This window comes from Aspergillus stella-maris (genome assembly GCF_047715825.1).
Source record: "Aspergillus stella-maris strain CBS 113639 unplaced genomic scaffold BDV14scaffold_1, whole genome shotgun sequence".
Taxonomy (NCBI): Eukaryota; Fungi; Ascomycota; class Eurotiomycetes; order Eurotiales; family Aspergillaceae; genus Aspergillus; species Aspergillus stella-maris.
In genome coordinates this window covers 224,716-244,187 of record NW_027396795.1, presented here as the reverse complement: position 1 = coordinate 244,187, position 19,472 = coordinate 224,716, and the positions used below count along the sequence as shown (strand labels likewise).

Sequence of the window (19,472 nt, the reverse complement as noted above, 5' to 3'; positions counted from 1 at the left end):
GGCACGTGACCCTGGGGATTTCGGCGGGCTCTGATTGGACGCACGGGGCCCCAGCGAACCTCGATGATCAACTGCCGCGGAGAGTGCTGGAACTCGCCGCAACTTCCGCCGCTGGTCATGTTGATACCGTCGCTCCTTTCGTCGCGCACCTCGATTCGTCCCACGATGTCGCTGCTGTGACCGACCCTATACCGTACGACTTTTGCTTGTTTCCAAAGGGCGTCGCCATCTTCGCATTTCGCCCTATTGCTGACCGTCGTATCTATCAACATTGGATGCGATGGGTTGCGGAGTGAGACACTACTTTTGGTTCGAACTCCTTCGGAAATGAAGTTATCTTCGGTCTTTACAGCTTCGCTAGCTCTTTACCTTGGTTCACTCTGGGATACCAGCTAAACCATGGATTTTCCCGGGGGATCCATCACAAACATACGCGTCGTTGTAGGTGTCTTCCCTACCCAGTTGCAGGTTTCGTCCTAATATGTCGCTTTAGGATGGGTTCTCTAATATATATTGGAGAATATATACCGAGGAGACCAGCGGCAATAATCCTCCTGGTGATGGACCCAATAATGGCCCCGCGGTCTTGAAGCATATTAGCCGGCTCAAAGAGCTCGAGCTTCGGCTTAGAAGTCAAGGTAGCTTAGTGCTGAGTTACCCAAGGCGCCTGGGTCTTTTGATATTCTCTGCCACCCCAGACTTTGATCATCTTCAACCTGTCCTTCTGAATGACCGAGGAGATGATACTAAGCGGCTCCTTGTCGGTTCTACCGTTCTCAAAGGTAAGCGAAGTGCAGCTCATTCCACGTCCAGCTGTATAGTGGTAGCGAGCTGACCCCGTATCTAGTCTGGACATCGGGCAGCGTCAGTTCAGCAGATTTGGCGAGAAGCCATCGGTCAGATCTTCAGACGGCAAACGCCAATTCTCCCGCGCCATTGCAACGATTGCAAAGCGGCCCTGTGCAACCCAAGCGAGTAGACAACTCAGGCGGCTCTGCAGCAATTTACGCCTCATTCATCTCATCTGTCACCGCTGCATTCAGCGTTCAGATAGTTCGCCAGAACAACGCTATCCCCCTTGGACCACGAACTCTCTTCAATGCCGTCGAAATCGATCTCAACGAGGGCCTGAGCGCTGCCAACAACGGCCCCACATCAGTCGCAGCCTTGACATCCCTCCACGTCCAACTGACATCGGTGGGGAAGCTGACTGTCGCTTTACAGACAATAGCACAGACGGGTCTGACACGCCTCAGTCGACCTGGTGAAAGTCTTCCTCAATGCCCAACTGGGACTGACATCTGGCTTGCGCCCACTGGATCAATTGCGAGACTAGTAACAACGCAACCAGCGGGAAGCAAGCATTCTCTTTCCGCCTCAGAGGAAACTGGACGATGGAAGCTCAACGTTCTAGAATGGCTGGGCTACTTTGGGCTGCCGCCTGACCCAGTTACTGAGGATGGTTGGGTAGAGCTTGAGGTCTGGGAACCATTCTATTCTAAATTGTCTGGAGAAGCCGCTCGCATCAAGGAAGACAAATTTTCACTACCCCTAAAACGAATACTGTGGCCAGCTATCTATTGCTTCAAAAGGACAAAATCAAGCCAGCCTAACGTGGACGACGATCTCGAAGATGGACCACTTGTATTCGGTGATCCACTCGATTTTGCGGAAGACTGGTGGACTAAGGAGATACCAAAGTCCATGGACAAGGGCTCTGAGCTTTCACCCGAAGATCAACAACCCCAAGTCAGTAATCAAGCCGCATTATCACCCGTCCCTACCAGTCTCTCGGAGGGGGTAGAGAGTCTATCTCGAGCCTCTTTGTACCCAGAAATGCAAATGGCGAGCCTTGTATATCCAACACCACCAGATGGAACCACTGGTATCGTGGTTCCTGCAGCAGTTTCTGCTGAAGACTCAGACCTTGGCTCATCCGCGGCCCAAAATAAAGTCAAGACGAAACAAAACAATCGTGGTTCTATCAAGAATGGTATGGATCCTGATGTGACAATGGAGTTTGGCCCTGGAGCTGGCCTTGGGGTTGGATCTGGCTTGTACGATACCAATGAAGATGATGACTTGTTTGGGGACATCAATGAAAAGGACTTTGGTACGAAAGGGATTACGGACGCCGATTTCAGCTTCTTCGACGATCAAGATTTTAACCCAGCTGGGAATAGCGTCAGCTTTGGAGATATCCAGGAAAGCCCTGGCTTTGTTGAGTCAAGCAAACCCGATGCGGACATTGAAATTCCTGAAGCCGATGCGCCCTCTCCTAATAGTGTACCGATGCAGGAGTATTCCACGCCTCCGAAAGTTACTGAACAGATACCAGACGAAACTCAAGCCGATCAACCCACTTCAGACAACAACGCACTTGTTTTGTCTTCCCCTCATGATAATTCCCAAACCATAAGTCCGCCTCTGAGCCCCGTGGAGGTTAAGAAGATTCTTTTCCCTGAGACAAGTGCTACTGCACAGTCTGTTACTAAGCCTGCTCATATCCCAAGTTATTATGGCCCGGTGACCTTCAAAAGCAACATATCTTCCTGGGACAAGAAATATGGCGCAGAGGGAAAGTTCTCTTTTATGGGAGCGGGCTCCACGCTACCCCAGGAACCATCGACCTCATCAGCAGGCATCCCAATCATTGGACTCCCGCGCCGCAAAAGCACTGCCAAGATGCTTTCTTACCCTAAAGTCGCAGATGCGCACCAGGACAAGGTGAATGAGATCGACTCATCGTCCAGTCCCGACTCAAGCAGTGAGATGGATGACGAGAGCGATAATAGTGTCTTGGAGAATAAATTGCCGTCCATAGCTGTGGCGACGCTCAAGAGAAAACGTGCTCGTTCCAGCCCCTTGAACTCTCCCAAGCCATTGTCAGAGAAGGGTATGATAGGGGCTGAGCAGGAGTTGACTCAACCTAAATCTGAGGATTCTGTTTTCTTAGGAAACCTTTTATCAACATTCTCAGATTGGTCAATCGCTGGGTTATTTTCGTTGCCTGAGAACCAAATTTCCCCCTCGCTTGCTCCACGCGATGCACAAATCCAGATTGCCCAGCTTGTGGTTGACCAAGTCACCCAGTCATCTTTCGACCACAAGTTCGACGGGCATCTCGGTGTTTCTAGCTCCGACAGCATGGTTTTCAGACTTCGGGAGTTGCTGGATGTTTCGGATTATCTGAGCGGTGTCGAGAAGCTCGACCTCAATAGCTTTGTGTCACTGCAAGAGCAACAGAACCTCTTCTCGCCAGATACCTCAGGCGGGCTCACCCCTCGGCAGAATATGCAACGTAAAGAAACTGCCAGGGGGTCGATCACAAGATTGTCACCACCGCATGTGCGTGTTCGGCGCGGCCAAGGCTTTTTGGAAACACTACCTCCCGCCATTTCATTCTGGGAAACATTTGACCTGGAGCCTGCCCACGGGCCAAAGGACGTCAATGCTTATTGCATTTACCCCGAGACGACAACGAAAGCAGCGGGCGTGTTTATGGAGCGATTGGGTCTTCTCTACACCAGCTGCAACCTTGGTAATCATTCCAGGAGAGACGCTACAGATGCCTCCAACGATCCAATAGGTGCTTGGGACGTTGGTTCTTCCAAACAATCCGATTATCAGGCAGCGATGCAACAGCTGAAGACGATCTGTGAAGAGCTTGGTAAGTTTGCCACGCGTGACTATATTTCTAGTGGCACTAATCTGTCAAAGGAACTGCTCTTTCCACCGTTCGCCCTTCCAAAGATAGCACCATTGTCTATATAATAAACCCGTTCTTACATGCAGCGTCCTTGGTTGACTTATGCGCTGCATTTTCATGCTTGCTGCAAAATTACCTGGCCAGCACAGAATACAAGCAACCAGACGAAGTGCTGTTGCAGATCGTTCCTTTGGACTTCGTTATGTCGACAGAGTCATTAGTCGTACCTCCCCAGGTGGATTATATGAGCCTGGCATTGGAGGTCTACAGCCGGTGCTCCACGAAACAGACACAGCCCAGCATCGTGAATTGCGCACCACCTGTCACGCTGGCTGAGACTCTTCCACCCGCAATCGGATTCAAACTTGCGTCCGATCGCTCTTCGCCCATGCAAGAAGGGAAATGTCTTCATGTTGCATGCTCCAGGAGCCAAGACCAGCGTTGGATTACTGTGGCGTGGTCAGACAATACTGGGATTCTCCAACAAACCATGTCTTACTGCGTTCGTTTCCGCAACTCTGTGGCTACTAGGAGTCTTTCTACCGTGCGCGGTGAAATATGGGCCGCAACCAAGGAAATCATGGATAAAAACCAAGCACGGTGGAGAGTCATAATCGTGAGCACCGAGAACGTGGACCAGGACGAACATGAGAGTAAGGCTTACCCACGCTCCGAAGCTTCTGACTTTTCTGATACTGATTGATATCTTAGCTTGGTTGACATTTGCCGATCAATACAATAAATCGAGGCCTGTTCCTGTAGAGCTGGCGATACTTAGTGTCAATACGGCTTCTGAGCTATCACTGAGTCCACCATCTTTGCCCATGCCCATGAGTGTCCTCAATCCACAGGCGGGTTCAACGCCTATGGCTACGCCACTTCCTAGCGGCTCTATCCTATCACCAGATCAACCAGGGAATGCGCCCACTCCCCCAGGTGGTGCTAATGTACCGGCAAACGCTCCTACACCAACGGACCTACTCGTAGAGTCCGACTCAGAAACCCTACTTACCGACATATGTGACGAATCATGGAGCGTTGTGTTGTCTCACCGTCTGAATGGTACTCTTCATCTCACGGAGTACCGCCCGGCATTGGCTAGTGGATATCTCCTTCGCCGAAGAGGTACCACAGACACGGACGGAGCATTCTCCATGAACGTTAACCTCTTGTTTACGCAACGACCCTCATCTTCATACGAAGTACTTCTACGCGAAGTCATAGGAATGTATCGTGATCTGGCAACTCTTGCGCGAGTTCGAGGCACGCGGATCGCCCAGACCGGTACATTACCCTGGCATATAGCCACAGCTGTGCGAGCTCAACAATTTTTGAGCTATGTTCTGTGATTTGCAGATGTTCATTTCTCTTATTCCCATATTTCGGGGTTGAGTCACTTGAGTGCATGGCGTTGGCAGGGATATCATCTGGGTTCTTTTCGGGCGGGTTGCACATACAATGCGATATACCATCACTTGGGATCTGGGCTGCTATTTGTCATATTTTTATACCCATCATATCTTCGAATTCTATATATCCTCTCTTCAACATATTCCTGACTACAGGGTAAGGTCACCTGACCAAAGCTTATCATATCTAATCGGCTGCCGATAACTAACTAGAGGCGGGAAAAAATTCGAGATCAACGGACAACATTCAACGCAACCCCTCATTCTCGCCATACACTTTTTACGTTCATTTTGAGTCTTTGACGAAGTAGTCGGTCAATTGACAACGTCTGATTTCTTTTGACGTCTGAGAAACTGTCCGCAAGACCACTCTTTTCCCGACGCAACCACGAACAATTCACCACACCATATTCTAGTACCAAACCGAAATAAAACCCCGCGAAGAACAACACACATCCTATCCTTCCAAGAAGGCGTCAATTATACATTCAAGCCCTCCAACTAGAGAATACACAAAATCAACCACAATGGCCACCAACCAACAACAACCCCCTCTCCCCCCCGCCGCAGCCCAAACCGCCTCCTCCTACCTAGACCTCGGCATAACCCTCGCCATAAACGCCTGGCCGGCCCTCTCCCTCGCCGTAACAAGCAACTGGGGCGGCCCAACATCCGCCGACAAGCGCGACTGGCTCTGCGGCGCAATCTCCGAGATGATCATTGACAGACCCGAGACAGATGTCGAGGACCTTGAGGACGTGCTTATCCAAGTCATGAACGACGAGTTTGACGTTGTCGTTGACGACGAGAGCGCCGGTGACGTTGCGGTGAAGATCATGGAGGTTCGGAATATGGTTGAGCGTGGGGAGTATGAGGGTGTTAAAGCTATGTGGGAGGAGTGGGAGAGGAGGAAGGGGAGTAAGAATGCTGTTACTGCGGGGTTTAAGAGGGGGGAGGATGAGGAGAATGAGACGAGTGGGGAGGAGGATAGTGATGGGGATGAGGACATGGATATGGGGGAGGCTCCTGCGCTTGTTAGGGCGCCGAGGGAGAGGGTTGAGCCTGAGATTGATGAGGATGGGTTCACGAAGGTTGTTGGGAAGAAGAAGCGGTAGATTATTATGCATTGAGTGATGATGCTTGTTGATTGATTCCCCAGATAGATAGACTAAATGCAATGGTATCTACTTCTCAACTACTACCAAGTACGCGCCTGGCTTTCAAAAGAGAAAGCTCTACACAAAGGTATATGCGAAAGGTGACTTTTCATATCCAGCATTAAATCAAAACATGCGAAAATCTATAGAGCAGCCGAATAAAATTCGTCATCATCAACGAGTCCTAACCTCATCCGAGTCATCACTTTGTCGTCGAGGTGCGTTGACCGAGCTCCAGTAACATCATTATAAACACAAAAAAAGCCGTTACTGGGTAGTCGTCTATTCTTCAAGAAGCTTGGTAATCATACCAATAGCAATGGTTTGCCCCTAGAAAAAATATTAGCTTGGTGAACAGCTAGCTGGTTATATGGCAGGCGAGAAGCTTACCTGGTCACGTAGAGTGAACCGTCCCATCTGGTTGTAATCTTCGAAACGTTCCACACAGACAGCACCAGCAGTGCTGGTAATCTCAATGCGTGCGATGATCATTTGACCCTTGCTGGCGAAGGGCGGGGGACGCTTGCTTCGTCGTCCAGTACCCGGTTCGAGCTTGTGGAGTAGAGAAGCGACAGTAACTTCCTCAACAGCAGAGTGCACGTGCATAACGCAGTTGAAACCCGCTGTCAGAATGCTCTTCAACTCGAGAATTCTGATCTTGGCTTCAAAGGCGGAAACACAGTGGACTGGACGCTTTGGCGAGCACATGACGAATCCAGGGAGCAAATCTTCTTCTTCGACACCACGGAGACGCATACGGACTTGGTCACCGCAAGTGGCAGTCACAATTTCGTCTTCAGTTTCACCGTAAAGCGCCGCAATTTCGACCTTTGTGCGGTTGGGCATAATGATGCAGTTTTGGTTCTTCTTGACGACACCAGCTTCGATACGTCCTTCAACCATGGTACCCATGTCTCGGTACTTGGTGCTGAGGGGCATCATGAAAGGTGCGTTGAGGTTACGCTCGGGCATCTTCATTTCGGTGAGGTATTCAATAAGAGAAGGTCCGTCGTACCAAGGGCAGGTGTCCTTGGGAATGCGGTCCTTGATACCCAGGGTTCGCTGAGCGGAGATTGGCATGAAGGTCAGGTCATCCTTCTTGTACCCAAGAGCTTCAAGGAACTTCGAGACCTTGACTGTGCACTCCTTGAAACGATCCTGGCTCCATTCGACGGTTGGGTCGTCCATCTTGTTGACTGCAACAACGAGCTTGCGCACACCAGTGTTTCTGGCGAGCAGGGCATGCTCACGGGTCTGGCCACCCTTCTCGAAACCAGTCTCGTATTCACCCTTACGGGCAGAAATGACAAGGACACCAACATCAGCCTGCGAAGCACCACCAATCATGTGGTGTACGTAGGACTTGTGTCCAGGAGCGTCGAGGATAGAGAAACGTCTCTCAACAATACCCTCGGGTGTGGGAACGTCGACCTTGAAGTGAGCGCGACCAACCTCGACAGTCTTACCCTTGGCTCGCTCCTCGTTTGTCAAATCAAGAGCCCAGGAAAGGTACCAGGTCTCACGACCGGCTTCCTTGGCGTCCCTCCTGTACTTCTCGAGGGTTCGCTCATCCACATTACCGGTAGCGTACAGAATAGAACCACCAAGGGTAGACTTTCCGGCATCGACGTGCCCAATGAAGACGATGTTCACGTGTTCCTTCTTTTCACCGTAGATTTCCTTCAAAGTTTCCTCATCGACATCCGCTTGTTGTTCCATAGCGACAGCATTTGCATCACGCTTCTCCTTGGCGCTCTCGCCTCGAGAGGGGCTCGATCGTCCAGGACTGTTACGTCCCGAAGGGGTCGGAGATGATTTGCCACTAGCAGCGGCCTTCTGTTCCGCCTTCTTGTCTGTCTTGTCGACGGCCTTGCTAGCGGTCACCTTAGCAGCAGCCTCAACAGCCGCAGGGCCCTTGGCGTCGGCGAGGTTTCCGGAGTCGGAAGAGGGGGTGGTAGATGCGGGCGTGGGGGTACCGATGGAAAGGACCTTCGTCTTAGGGGCGGCGGGAGAGTTGCTGGCACCACCGATGGTCAAGACCTTAGCCTTGGGAGCGGCAGTGGTGGCTGCAGCGGGTTTCGGTGAGGATTGGGCGGGGGCGGGAGCGGGAGCGGGAGCAGGAGCAGCGTGCTGTTGCTGAGGGAATTGCTGCTGCTGCTGGTATCCGGCGTAGTTTTGACCGTAGATCTGGTTGTAGCCACCGGGTTGCTGGTTGTATCCGCCGTACTGGCCATATTGAGGGTATCCGCCGTACTGCTGCTGTCCGTATTGGCCATACTGAGGGTAGCCGCCATACTGTTGGAATTGTTGTCCGGGGACAAAAGAAGAAGCGCCAGGCTGGAAAGTGGCCGCACCGGGGTGGAAAGACGGGGCTTGAGCCTGGGGGCGTCCTTGTGCGTTGTTCAGGTTGACGCCCTCGGTCTGTCTAGAGAGTTCATCCTCCCAAGAATCAGGGGTCTGGTTCGCCATGTTCGAGACGTCTAGATGCTTAACAAGACAAGCGCTTGAACAAGATAGAAAACAAGGAACAGAGAAGGGTATAAGTACTCGAGGCCACACGAGGACGAAGGAGGGGTCTTTCTTTCCCAAGCAAGTTTAGTTGAGGCTGCGGATTTTGCACCGCTGACTCAGCCGCATCTTTTCCCCGCCGCGCTGACGCAGGGCTGGGCCATTTTGGTGGCGGGAAAGGAATATTCTACGGTACTTCCAGCCCAATATACGCCTGATTATGGGGGCTTATAGTGCTGTGCGTCATTCAGGGGCAAATGCGTCGTTTTGGTCCGGCATGAAAAGACCAAATGGTACCTGACAGCCATAAGGCATACATATCTAGAGACCAGACACCAGCCACAGTGGCTTCTTATCGATAAGGCCCTCAGGGGTGCCACACTAAACAACCCACCTTTGAAATGACGCTTTGTTTCCTCAATCTTCTCCCAGCATCTTGAACTATGGTGGATTCAAATACTAGCCGGTCCGTTGTCGCAAAATGGATACATTTCTAGCCCGCGTAAGTCAGTCCCTAGCGGCCGCGAAAGCCCCATTTGGGGAGCGTACAAGCTAATTTCACCTGCAGCTCACGCAGCAGGCGATGAACTATGCGATTCGGTATATGCACCTCTGTGATTTGGCCCCGCCATGTCAAATTTCATTCTTCATACTCAATGGAGATCCGTGCTGACAATGTTTGTCTAGTTCAGGCATTGCCATCACAGCTAGTTATGCAATCCGTCAGTCTTCGAGGCTGTTGCAAGTGAGTGGGCATGCGATTGCGACTTAACACCACTAAACTGTTGTTCCTACAGAATGTAGACAAAAGCGTGGAGAGAAATGAGCTGCTCATGCTACAGCAGCGACTTGAGAGCAAGATTCAAGTGAGTAATTCTAAACGCCTCATCTAATTGCGGGGCTTACCAGGCAGGTTATATCTCCAGCAATCGACATGATCGAACTGATGTAAGTGATGATATGTTGACATGAAATCTCCGGCATTAACACATTCAGTGCTGCGCGCGGCAATACATCACTGGAATCCGCAGTCTCCCTCACCAAGTCTCTTCGATTGGATATTCAATCACTTGGTCAACGGTTAGCTGCCGCCGCTCAATCAGAAGAACAGACCCCGAGGGGCGGGAAGACCCCACGAGAGATCTCGAGAACTAAGGAGCTAATAAAGCTTATAATTCAAGACATCAAGAGGCTTCTGGTGCGAATCGAAGATGCTGTCCCTCTCATGAACCTAGCTATCACGACTTCGGGAGCGAAGCTCTCGACCAACCTCCCTGCGACGATATCACCTTCCCGGCTGCTACAGGCTAGCACATTCTTAACGACCGGAGATACACAATACTCCATGACGCCGTCTCAAGCAGTGCAGATTGGTCCTACATTTACTCTCTCGATGTACATGCTTTTCGCAAGCCATCTCCGTCCGCATGATGAGGAAGGCATTCGCGAGGCAACTTGGAAAGAAGTGATGCACAAGGCTCGCTTGAAGCTACGAAGGGTGCCCATGGATATGGCTGTGCCTCCGGAGAACAAGCCGAGATCAACGCTTCCCGCCGAGGGCCGAATTGACGAATTCGCTTACCAAATCCTGGTAGTTGAGGATCTCGATGATGGGCGAGTGCATACGTTTGATGAAAACGAACCACAGCCTCACAAGTATGAAGATATCGAGACTGCAGGAATACGCGATATCATATCTATTCACCAGATCTCGAAGATATTTTACGCGGACACGGGCAGGATCCTCAACATAAGCACTGATGGCGAGACAAATAATCCTGTTCTCCTGCTGAAAAGAGACCCTACCGCTATCCCACCGCGTCGCATGGTCGAGCGAGACATGACTGGATTTGACGCTGGCAACGAGCCGGAATCGGAGGACGAGATAGACGAGATACAAGCGCAACTGGATGCGCAACTAGCCGAATCAGCCACCAATCACTCAGCGCCTAGTTTCCACGAGAGTTCTATTCCGGATGAATGGCGGCTACCCAAGGATTTGGATCCAGAATGGATAGCCTTTGAAGTGTACAACGAAGATGAATCTTCCGATACGGAGTCAGAGGGCGAGAGCCCCAAGTCACCCGATCCCACTGAGAAAATGGCTCAGCTTTCACTCAATTCAGACAGCAGATCACCTCAACCAGGCTCGCCACAACCACAAAACTCGCAGGCTTTGACGACGGTCTCTAACCCGCTCTTTAACAATATTCGCACCTCCCTCTCTCTCCTCGAGACTTTGCTCCGTCTAATGTCTCTCCAGCAATTCCAGCAACAATCTCATCTGGCGATTAGCGACGAACTACTCAACTTCTTCTTGGAGGAGTCCTCGACAACTGGTGCCGGCGGGGACGAGCAACACCGGCAACGCCTCCGCTCTGACGCGCGACGAAGGGTAGGATGGGACCCGTATGACGAAAGCCCCGTGAAGAGACGAGGCGAGGATTATCAGTACAGCGGAACGCCGGAGGGCGTATCCATAGGGTACAGCCGGGAGAGCAGCGAGGTACCTTGGACGCCGAGTGACCGGGCTCGGGGTTATAATATCCGCTCAAGAGAGAATACACCAGAGACTCCTTCGCATGCACGATGGTCTATCTCAAGGACGGCCGATCTCAGGCGCGGCTCGGACGAGCAAGAGAGGAGGGGGTCACCTCTAGCTCGTTAAAGTACTAGTAGCTGTTTTACTTCTTGAAGATATTCATGGAATAAATAATTTTGATAGAGATATTTACTGCTAGTGCGAACTCTGAAATTTTATGAGACAACAAGTTGAGAGAACAATGGACATAATGTATATTGAATGAGAGAGTTCAGGGGATATAAACTGCTTGCGTAATATCAGGGTGTCGCTAAGTAGATAGGGAGAGAAAGAGGTTTAAAAGGCAATAAGGAACGTCCGAGAACGCCGTTTGCAGAACAGACAAAGCACAACCAGCCAAACTCCTTGCGAGTTCTCAGACCATCCAGTGGCCGGAGGAGGTCGCACTAGCATCGGAAAACAACGATCTGCCACTGTGCAGATATCCAGCGCAAACCATGAAGTGATCACCATTGTCCGAAAGAATAAGAAGAAAAGAATCTACTCCCAGTCATCATCACTGTCATCGTCCTTAGCCTTCTCCTTGGGGCTGGCAGGAGTCCGGCTGGTGGCGCCGCTCACAACGTCGTAGCTGGATTCGCTGTCGGGTTGGGAGACCTGGTCGTTCGACCGGCGGGGTTCAGTGGGCTTGAGAGTGTTCGAGTCGGCAGAGGGCTTAGTGACGGCGTCCTTGGAGGATCTAGACTTGTCAGAGACTTGAGGGGTGGCGGGGGAGTCGGTGTCGTCGTCAGAGTCGTCGTCCCAGCCAACTTCTTCCTCGTCCTCAGCGCTGGCGCCTGTAGACGGAGATATTGTGTTAGTACGGGGACATCGAAAATATATTTCGGAAGGCGCGACCATACCTTTGAGTAGCTCCTTCCTCTTCTGCTCCTCGGTTTCAATCACAAGGCGGAGGAAGTAATACCGGGACCAGAAGTCGGCATACTGCACCTTCTCCGGGACAAGCTTCTCCATGGCTGTGCGCAGCTCCGGGGACTTTTCGAGATCCGCGGCGATTGCCGCCGTCTTGCTGTCGATGTTGAAGGACTTCTGGAAAGCAGGCCACTCGTCGCTAGCAGGATCCTTCAGGAAGCTGTCAAGAGTGGTGTGAATGACATGAAGCTGAGCCTCGAAACGGGTCGCATGGATAACCCTCTTGCCCTCGGCATCTTTACTCTCAAAGAGAAGTTTGGACCCCGACTCGTCCTCCGGCGCAACGATAGTAACTGCCTCCCTGAGCTTCTGTGTGATATTCTTGCCAAATTGCAAGATCGCCTCGTCCGCAGCTTCCTCTGCCTTCTCCAACTCCTTCAGTCGTCGAGATGCCTCGGCCTTGATTCGAGTAAGGAACCCCTCGCTCGACGCAGCCTTGCCGTCGCTGCCATCCTGCCCCTTCTCCTTTGAAGATTCGTTCACATGAGATTCCGTAGGCGTCAGCGACCCCTCCGTCGTGCCTCGCTCGGCACCGCCGAACGCCGTATTAAGCGATAAGCCCCTCGTGCGCCCGACAAGAGTGTCCTTGAGATCCGAGAACCCCTTCACAGCTTCCTCGCTAGCAGCAGCATATTCCTGTCTCGCACCCTCATAGTAACTCTCGCCCTGCTTGCGCACGGTTCCCCAGAGGCCACCAATGCGCGAGCCCCAGGGGCTTGCGGAGAAGGCGCGGAAGGTCTCTTGGAGCTCGGTGTTTAGGTCGAGGGCGGGCTCGTTGGGTTTGGATGCGTCGTCCTTGTTCTCATCTTTTTTGGAATTTTGCTGGGCGGAGATAAAATCTCCTTGTACTTGGTCGTATATATCCATGACTCGGTGTGTTGTTTGAATAGTGAGGGGAAAATAATGGCGGATGAGATGGTTATCCACACACTAAGTTGGGCGTCTTGGCTCTCCGCAAGCGCCTTTGTTACCGGGTCTACGATGCGCCGATCGCCGAACGTGAAGTATGAACTACTGTGTCCGAGCTTCTAATCTTAGGCTTCATTACGTTGAGAGTATCATGAGTCGTAATTCATTGGTATATATAATCTATGATCAGCTATCAGGTAAAGGGTACGGCTCCAATGCACTTTCCTGACTGCTCATCCAGAACGGCGGCATGGGTATACTCTCCATGACACTGGAAGTCAAAATCTGGCTCCTGGACAACATCCTTCGAGGTCCAGAGTCCTCTAATGTATTCTGCTGCCTGGATGCCCGGCCTACCGGTTGTGAAGACTCAACCTGCACCACGACATCCCTAGCAGCAGGGGCGCGCAGATTCGAGTCCGTACCCGTACTTCCACTGTCTTCACGGCGAGCAACAGGCGAGGACTCGGGAACGATATCCGTGGGGGTCTTGTCAGTTTGCGACTCAGGTTGATCCTGCGTCTGACCTGGATCCTGTGTTTCGGTAACCACTTGAGGGGTGGCTGCCGGTTGTGATCTGGTTTGGATAGGTGATGATGGAGAGGGGGAGATGGTATGCAATCCGTGGGAATTTTCCGGAAACAGCTCTGCCATCCTTTGCGTATTTATCATAGGGACCGGGTCAAGCGGAAGCTGAGTATCGGCGAACAATCGTTGATAGCATATTGATGCGTCGGATAGAAGGTTCGATTGCGAAGGCAGAGTGTTCGAGTCGATCTGTGTTTCGGGTACGGGTAGAGGCGGCAGTTCCTGGGACTCCGGTTCAGGCCCGGGTTCAGGCTCGATATTCGAGGAATTAAGCTCGTCCTGGACACTTGCTCGTTGTTGGGAATCCATGATGTCTTGCTGGGCTCCCGGTGAACTTGAGATGTCCGGTGGTTCGTCGGCGAATTCGCTATAATCCGACTCTGCGTCGGTCTCGTACACAACGGTTCGTTGCGTGGGCTTGGGGGGCTGTTTTGGATCTGGAGACTCATCGCCTAGCTCCAGTGACGCCCTGGCGTCGGGCGTGATTTCGGGTTGTCCATGCGCATTTGGTGATGAATGAGAAGGTCCCTCGTTATCACGGGGCGAGTTTTCAGACTCTAAAGTAGCCTTCATTTGAGGCGAACCGGGCGCTTCTGTCTTAATGTGAGGTTTGTTGGGAATCTTGAAAGCTGGTTTCTCAGGCGAGCGGGTTGCACTGCGGAACTGAGAAGATGTGATGAGAGCAATATCGGGACTCTCAGGTGATTGTGACGAAGGTATTTCATGCTTGAAGTTCTTTCGCGGCGTAATAGGAGGTCGCATATTCTTCTCCTCTGACTTTGGCCCCGCTTCACGCACCTTGTTCTCTGCTGGACTCGGGCTCAATTTCCTCCTTTTGTGCTGATTCAAGGGCTCTTGAACAGATGCTTGATCCTGGCGGCCCTCGGTCTTGAGACCATTGACCTGACGTTCGGAGCCCTTTTTCTTCGGAGTGATATATGCGTATTCCAGCTTGGCATCTTCATCGTCGTCAGGCTCAATGTTGATTCGCCGTACGTATTTCATTTGCGTCAAGGTCTTGTCATTCTTCTGCGCAGTTTTGTCCTTGTCCTTTCTGTCACCACTCTTCGTGCGTCCTTTTCCAGACGCTCCATGAATCCCACTAGAAGACCTGTTCGGTTTCGAGGGCACAGCACTGAATCTGACGCCACGTTCCCTTTTGATCCGCGAGGCGGACGACGGCTTATAGTCCGTATCCTGCTCGTTATCCCGCTCGTAGGTCTCATCCTCACTCTGATCCTCAATCTCAATCACCTCCCGAGCATTCCCTCCAGAATCACCAATGTACTCGAATGTTGACTCATCGTCGGAGGTCGGCTGTTGAGATCGCGTTACGAAGTCGATCTGGGTGAGGGTCGGTTGATCTCGGACAGGCACTCTCTTCGTAGATTTCGATTTCGACGTTGATGCCGTAGAAGGTGTTGATATAGATGTTGATATAGATGTTGATGTTGGCGCTGCGCCAGGCGTACCTGCTAACGCCAAAGAGCCTATTCGCGCTGATGCTGATGCTCGCTTCGACTTGCTAGGCAGTGCCCGTTTATCAGGGGTGAGAAATGAGTCTGAGGTCCTTTTGTTCGTGATGTCTCTATCAGCTTGGCCCATCGCAATTCAGACAACACAAGTATTTGGTATAGTTTCGGAGAGAGTCATGGGTTAGTGTGTAGTTGTTGGTCGGATTATTCGAGATTGTAATATTTTAGGCAGGTTTAGGTAACAGTTCGATGAGGCTCCATATCATATGCGGCGAAGGCGACAGTCTGATGGTTGCCTGAGGTTGGATAGGCGGGCAATTTGCGACAACGCGTCGGACGCGTTGAGTGGTTATGATGGTCCGTGCGCTCACCCGCGGAGATCGGGGTTTCCTATCTGGGACACTAGTTGTATTACCCGGTATTAGACGGCTGCAGAGGGGTATGTATGTATAATTTTTGAGAGATGGGTGATAGGCAGTGAAGATTAGAGCCCATGTATATGCAGATTATTCCATCTTTCAGTACATTGTACAAAGATGGCCACATTGTGAGAGGTACATGCTGGATGGTTGCGTCATAGAAATGACGTTATATGGGAGTGGAAGCTGCAGCCGATGAAAGCCCATGCCGCTGATATCGTCTGAAAACAATCTCCAACTACCGCTTTACCACTCTCAACTATGCATATGAGAACAACACTACCACGGAGGGCTTTCCTTCCGCTGAGACCGAGGCCACTAGCCCCAATTGACACTGGACGGCGATGCCTAGCTCATGTCGCCAATATAGAAGATCTTCCTAGTGTAAGTAAAGGTTTGATTATTTGTGCGCGCAAGCCTAATAGCCTATGTTCAGGAAGAAGATAAGCCATTCAAAGTTCCCATCGCAGAAGACAGCTTCGAGACATATAACTTCGACCCGCCGTCATACTCTCTGGAAACGACAAGAAACCAGCTCAAAAAACTATACCATGACATGAACTTGATACGGTTTGTTCTTGTTTGCTGTCTTGACTTGTTTTGGCTGCTGACAATTCAAATAGACGAATGGAGATGGCTGCCGATAAACTTTACAAAGACAAGAAGATTCGCGGGTTCTGCCACTTATCAACAGGCCAGGAAGCCGTTGCCGTCGGGATAGAGCACGCTATCACGCGGGCGGATAAGCTTATAACGGCCTACCGGGCCCATGGGTTCACGCTCATGCGTGGCGGGACTGTGAAGGGCATTATCGGAGAGCTTCTTGGCCGCCAGGATGGAATCTCTTTTGGCAAGGGAGGGTCGATGCACATGTTTTGCGAAAGCTTCTTCGGCGGAAATGGAATCGTTGGCGCCAGTGTTCCCGTTGGGGCAGGGATAGCCTTTGCCCAACAGTACAATGATAAAAAGAACTTAACGGTTAATCTATTTGGAGACGGGGCGGCGAACCAAGGCCAGGTACACGAAGCTTTCAATATGGCAAAGCTCTGGGATCTGCCAGTCATTTTTGGTGTTGAAAGTGAGTTCCGGCTCATTTCACGTTCTACTCGGGCAGTGCTAATTCGGGTATAGATAATAAGTATGGAATGGGGACTTCAGCCGAGCGGTCTTCAGCGACGACCGAGTACTATAAGCGGGGACAATATATTCCTGGTCTGCGAGTCAACGGCATGGATGTTCTTGCCGTGATATCGGCTATGAAGCACGGAAAGGAATACGTTCAGGCAGGTAATGGGCCTCTCGTGTATGAGTATGCCACATACCGCTTCGCTGGGCATTCCATGTCAGATCCCGGAACGGCATATCGATCTCGTGATGAGCTGAAGTCAGAGCGCGAAAACGATCCCATCACTGGTTTCCGTGCGAGGCTACTTGATTGGGGTGTGCTATCGGAGGACCAGACGAAGGAGATCGACCGTAGCGTTCGAGAGCACGTTAAGAACGAAGTCGCTGCGGCTGAGGCGTCGCCGGACCCTGAACTCAAGGCTGATGTCCTCTTCCAAGATATCTATGTTCGCGGTAGCGAACCGAACCAGCGACGAGGAAGGACCATAGACGAAACATACTATCCTGGTTGAACTAGTGAAGTAAAGTAGTTTAGCTGCTTGCCATGAAGATCTTTTACTTCACACACAGACCCATTGGTTGCGGCCTGCTACCACCTAGGTTTCTTGAAGGTCCAAAACACATGTATGGAATATCCAGGACGTCACCAGCGGAGTTCAACGCAGACAGGCGATGGCTTCCCACGTAAAAGCAACCTCAATTGATTGCATAGATATTGTTTCACGCCGGATTTCTCGTAATTACTTGTTGATCAAATTGTACAAATCAATCGAGGTGAGGGGGCTCCCGCTCGTGTCCATTCGTGAGTCAATGATGTATGGCTGTCTCCGCAACTAGTAGAGCAGACGTAAGCCTTCGTTCTCGTCTGGGCCGGGGACGCAGAACACATTTGGGAAAGGAGTGCTGAACTCACTTTATCTTGGTTGCAGAGTCTGCGCCCATTGCATTCGAATATCAGCAGAAGAAGGCCAGAAACCACCCCAATCGAAAGAGTGATGTAGTCTACAGAGCAGATTGTTGCCTCCGATGTCGAGGAAGTAAAATCCTCTAAGCCGATTCAGGAAGGACTCATGTTTCGCGGCTGGGGCTGGGGCTGCCTGAACCTGCCTGCCTCATAACTCCCTCTTCTCCCCAGTAGCCCCATTCGTTCCTCGTTCCTCGAGCCTGAGACTGAGACCCGTCTGCTGACTTTCTTCTTCCAGCCTTCGGTGATGTCCTCGAAATAAGGGCGAGCAATGCTGTTATTGGACATCGTCTTGTGAAGGATGACCTGGTCAATAAGATAGGTCAGCCAGCGTTCAGGTAGCCTCTTTCAAGGCAAGAGGAAAGGATTTTCTAGTCCTCGGCCTTATTCCCCGAAGCTGAGAATCGCTGATCAGAGGGTGTCTCATTCCTTGACTTGCTGGTACTAATCGGTACGTATATTCGATTTTTCCGTCTCTGTGGGTATGGTCCCATTCCTAGCAGACTACTACGACGAGGGTCTGATTATAGGCCCACAGACCTTGCATAGACGAAATGGAACCCCGCCAATTGTATCCTTCAATACACCACAATACCTCCACGACCTGTCACTATGTGAGGTTGATCCCCCTAATACAGCCCGATATAATAATACTCGGGATCCTTCAAGCTAGGCCCCTCAGATCTCCCCCTCTATCTCTTGCCCAGCATGGTACGATCAAACCCAGGAATGGGTTACATCGCTGCTACTTCCAGACTGCTTCTTGATGGCCTCGCTTGCACGAGTAAGACTGCCGTGTTGGACTGTTGATCGCTAGTTTGCTTACTCTAGCCTCCAACTGTGCTCCTGATCTTCTCCGCATCCGAAGGCCCAAAAGCTGCATAATTGAACCACGTTGCCTCCCAAAAGTTCCTTCTGGGAATGCTTGGCTGCCATGGTCCCGGGTCTTGGGATGAATGTATGCATTTCTTCTGCAGGATTTCCTCGGGTTGGTTTCCAACGTGCACTCACAGCCATGCATCAGCACTGACCAGTATCAGCCTAACACGTAGCCTTGATTCACGACTAAACTTAACGTCGCCATTGATCACTCAGAGTAGGTGGTTGGCCAATTTCATTTCGAACAGGGCCTCAGATTGGGCAGTAACTAGGGTGTGGTAGGGTGCATGCGCCGTCGGACTTGCAGAACAGTAGCCCTGAATTGTGTTGCAGGTGAGCTGAACTTTAGACAATGGAGCTGACCGCTGACCAGGATGTAGGGTGGAAGACAGGGTTCTCCTCTTCTCCGCTAGGTTCGAGTCAATTTATCCTGTCTCAGGATGCGGAAAAGCGGTCTATTAGAGCCTGGAAAATAGCGTCGCCTCATGCATAACTTCTGCATACTCTCAAGACAAAAGACGCCGTGGCAGCTTCCCTCGCCAAAACCGAGTATCAGAGAGATGAGAGTTTGCAAGTCGACGTGAACTGCATCGTGCCCTTCATCTTCTCCTCATCAATCGCTCCAATAAATCCGGCATTCGTTATCACGAGATGTCTCTTTGTTTCAGAAAGACGACTCATATGCAACTTAGTTCGGCCCCGGTTGTTATTGCCCTGTCGGTTTCTTTGTTGGTGTATTTCCCGGCTGTGATTCATCTACCTTCGGGTGCCTGAGGATGCTAGCGTATTATGATTTCAATTGGATAAGTATCCTAG

At 51.3% G+C, this 19,472-nt stretch overlaps 7 protein-coding genes across 7 annotated transcripts; 4 read left to right on the top strand and 3 right to left on the bottom strand.

Annotated features, from left to right (window-relative positions):
• Positions 1 to 110: 110 nt before the first annotated feature.
• BDV14DRAFT_893 (uncharacterized protein) lies at positions 111 to 5,352 on the top strand. The gene is made up of 5 exons (XM_073777799.1): positions 111 to 441; positions 494 to 782; positions 848 to 3,670; positions 3,721 to 4,362; positions 4,421 to 5,352. Exons 1-5 carry the CDS (start codon positions 400 to 402, stop codon positions 5,056 to 5,058), a joined length of 4,434 nt encoding a protein of 1,477 aa, XP_073633682.1. The 5' UTR covers positions 111 to 399; the 3' UTR covers positions 5,059 to 5,352.
• BDV14DRAFT_886 (pre-rRNA-processing TSR2 family protein) lies at positions 5,352 to 6,437 on the top strand. Its single transcript, XM_073777779.1, has one exon. It carries the CDS (start codon positions 5,646 to 5,648, stop codon positions 6,231 to 6,233), a length of 588 nt encoding a protein of 195 aa, XP_073633681.1. The 5' UTR covers positions 5,352 to 5,645; the 3' UTR covers positions 6,234 to 6,437.
• BDV14DRAFT_889 (translation termination factor GTPase eRF3) lies at positions 6,396 to 8,839 on the bottom strand. Its single transcript, XM_073777789.1, has 2 exons — positions 6,666 to 8,839; positions 6,396 to 6,605 (listed from the first exon to the last, which is right to left on the bottom strand). Exons 1-2 carry the CDS (start codon positions 8,742 to 8,744, stop codon positions 6,558 to 6,560), a joined length of 2,127 nt encoding a protein of 708 aa, XP_073633680.1. The 5' UTR covers positions 8,745 to 8,839; the 3' UTR covers positions 6,396 to 6,557.
• Positions 8,840 to 8,962: 123 nt separating this feature from the next.
• On the top strand, positions 8,963 to 11,514 carry BDV14DRAFT_161756 (RanGTP-binding protein). The gene is made up of 6 exons (XM_073766804.1): positions 8,963 to 9,285; positions 9,352 to 9,383; positions 9,471 to 9,528; positions 9,581 to 9,649; positions 9,697 to 9,731; positions 9,780 to 11,514. The coding sequence occupies exons 1-6, from the start codon at positions 9,265 to 9,267 to the stop codon at positions 11,449 to 11,451; spliced, it is 1,887 nt and encodes a 628-aa protein (XP_073633679.1). The 5' UTR covers positions 8,963 to 9,264; the 3' UTR covers positions 11,452 to 11,514.
• On the bottom strand, positions 11,515 to 13,205 carry BDV14DRAFT_161753 (BSD domain-containing protein). The gene is made up of 2 exons (XM_073766803.1): positions 12,228 to 13,205; positions 11,515 to 12,161 (listed from the first exon to the last, which is right to left on the bottom strand). The coding sequence occupies exons 1-2, from the start codon at positions 13,162 to 13,164 to the stop codon at positions 11,866 to 11,868; spliced, it is 1,233 nt and encodes a 410-aa protein (XP_073633678.1). The 5' UTR covers positions 13,165 to 13,205; the 3' UTR covers positions 11,515 to 11,865.
• Positions 13,206 to 13,361: 156 nt separating this feature from the next.
• Positions 13,362 to 15,525, bottom strand: BDV14DRAFT_161752 (uncharacterized protein). The gene has a single exon (XM_073766802.1). The coding sequence runs from the start codon at positions 15,397 to 15,399 to the stop codon at positions 13,393 to 13,395; it is 2,007 nt and encodes a 668-aa protein (XP_073633677.1). The 5' UTR covers positions 15,400 to 15,525; the 3' UTR covers positions 13,362 to 13,392.
• Positions 15,526 to 15,741: 216 nt separating this feature from the next.
• On the top strand, positions 15,742 to 17,382 carry BDV14DRAFT_854 (putative pyruvate dehydrogenase E1 component alpha subunit). The gene is made up of 4 exons (XM_073777692.1): positions 15,742 to 16,072; positions 16,125 to 16,258; positions 16,312 to 16,766; positions 16,820 to 17,382. Exons 1-4 carry the CDS (start codon positions 15,950 to 15,952, stop codon positions 17,323 to 17,325), a joined length of 1,218 nt encoding a protein of 405 aa, XP_073633676.1. The 5' UTR covers positions 15,742 to 15,949; the 3' UTR covers positions 17,326 to 17,382.
• Positions 17,383 to 19,472: the final 2,090 nt, after the last annotated feature.

Coding starts and splice junctions, on each gene's coding strand:
- BDV14DRAFT_893 (XM_073777799.1), top strand. CDS start 400: ATGGATTTTCCCGGGGGATCCATCACAAACATACGCGTCGTT. Junction 783..847: donor CGGTTCTACCGTTCTCAAAG/GTAAGCGAAGTG, acceptor CCCCGTATCTAG/TCTGGACATCGGGCAGCGTC. Junction 4,363..4,420: donor GGACCAGGACGAACATGAGA/GTAAGGCTTACC, acceptor TTGATATCTTAG/CTTGGTTGACATTTGCCGAT.
- BDV14DRAFT_886 (XM_073777779.1), top strand. CDS start 5,646: ATGGCCACCAACCAACAACAACCCCCTCTCCCCCCCGCCGCAGCCCAA.
- BDV14DRAFT_889 (XM_073777789.1), bottom strand. CDS start 8,744: ATGGCGAACCAGACCCCTGATTCTTGGGAGGATGAACTCTCTAGACAG. Junction 6,606..6,665: donor GGTTCACTCTACGTGACCAG/GTAAGCTTCTCG, acceptor TATTTTTTCTAG/GGGCAAACCATTGCTATTGG.
- BDV14DRAFT_161756 (XM_073766804.1), top strand. CDS start 9,265: ATGGATACATTTCTAGCCCGC. Junction 9,286..9,351: donor TGGATACATTTCTAGCCCGC/GTAAGTCAGTCC, acceptor TTTCACCTGCAG/CTCACGCAGCAGGCGATGAA. Junction 9,732..9,779: donor ATCGACATGATCGAACTGAT/GTAAGTGATGAT, acceptor TAACACATTCAG/TGCTGCGCGCGGCAATACAT.
- BDV14DRAFT_161753 (XM_073766803.1), bottom strand. CDS start 13,164: ATGGATATATACGACCAAGTACAAGGAGATTTTATCTCCGCCCAGCAA. Junction 12,162..12,227: donor GAGGAAGGAGCTACTCAAAG/GTATGGTCGCGC, acceptor CTCCGTCTACAG/GCGCCAGCGCTGAGGACGAG.
- BDV14DRAFT_161752 (XM_073766802.1), bottom strand. CDS start 15,399: ATGGGCCAAGCTGATAGAGACATCACGAACAAAAGGACCTCAGACTCA.
- BDV14DRAFT_854 (XM_073777692.1), top strand. CDS start 15,950: ATGCATATGAGAACAACACTACCACGGAGGGCTTTCCTTCCGCTGAGA. Junction 16,073..16,124: donor ATATAGAAGATCTTCCTAGT/GTAAGTAAAGGT, acceptor GCCTATGTTCAG/GAAGAAGATAAGCCATTCAA. Junction 16,767..16,819: donor AGTCATTTTTGGTGTTGAAA/GTGAGTTCCGGC, acceptor ATTCGGGTATAG/ATAATAAGTATGGAATGGGG.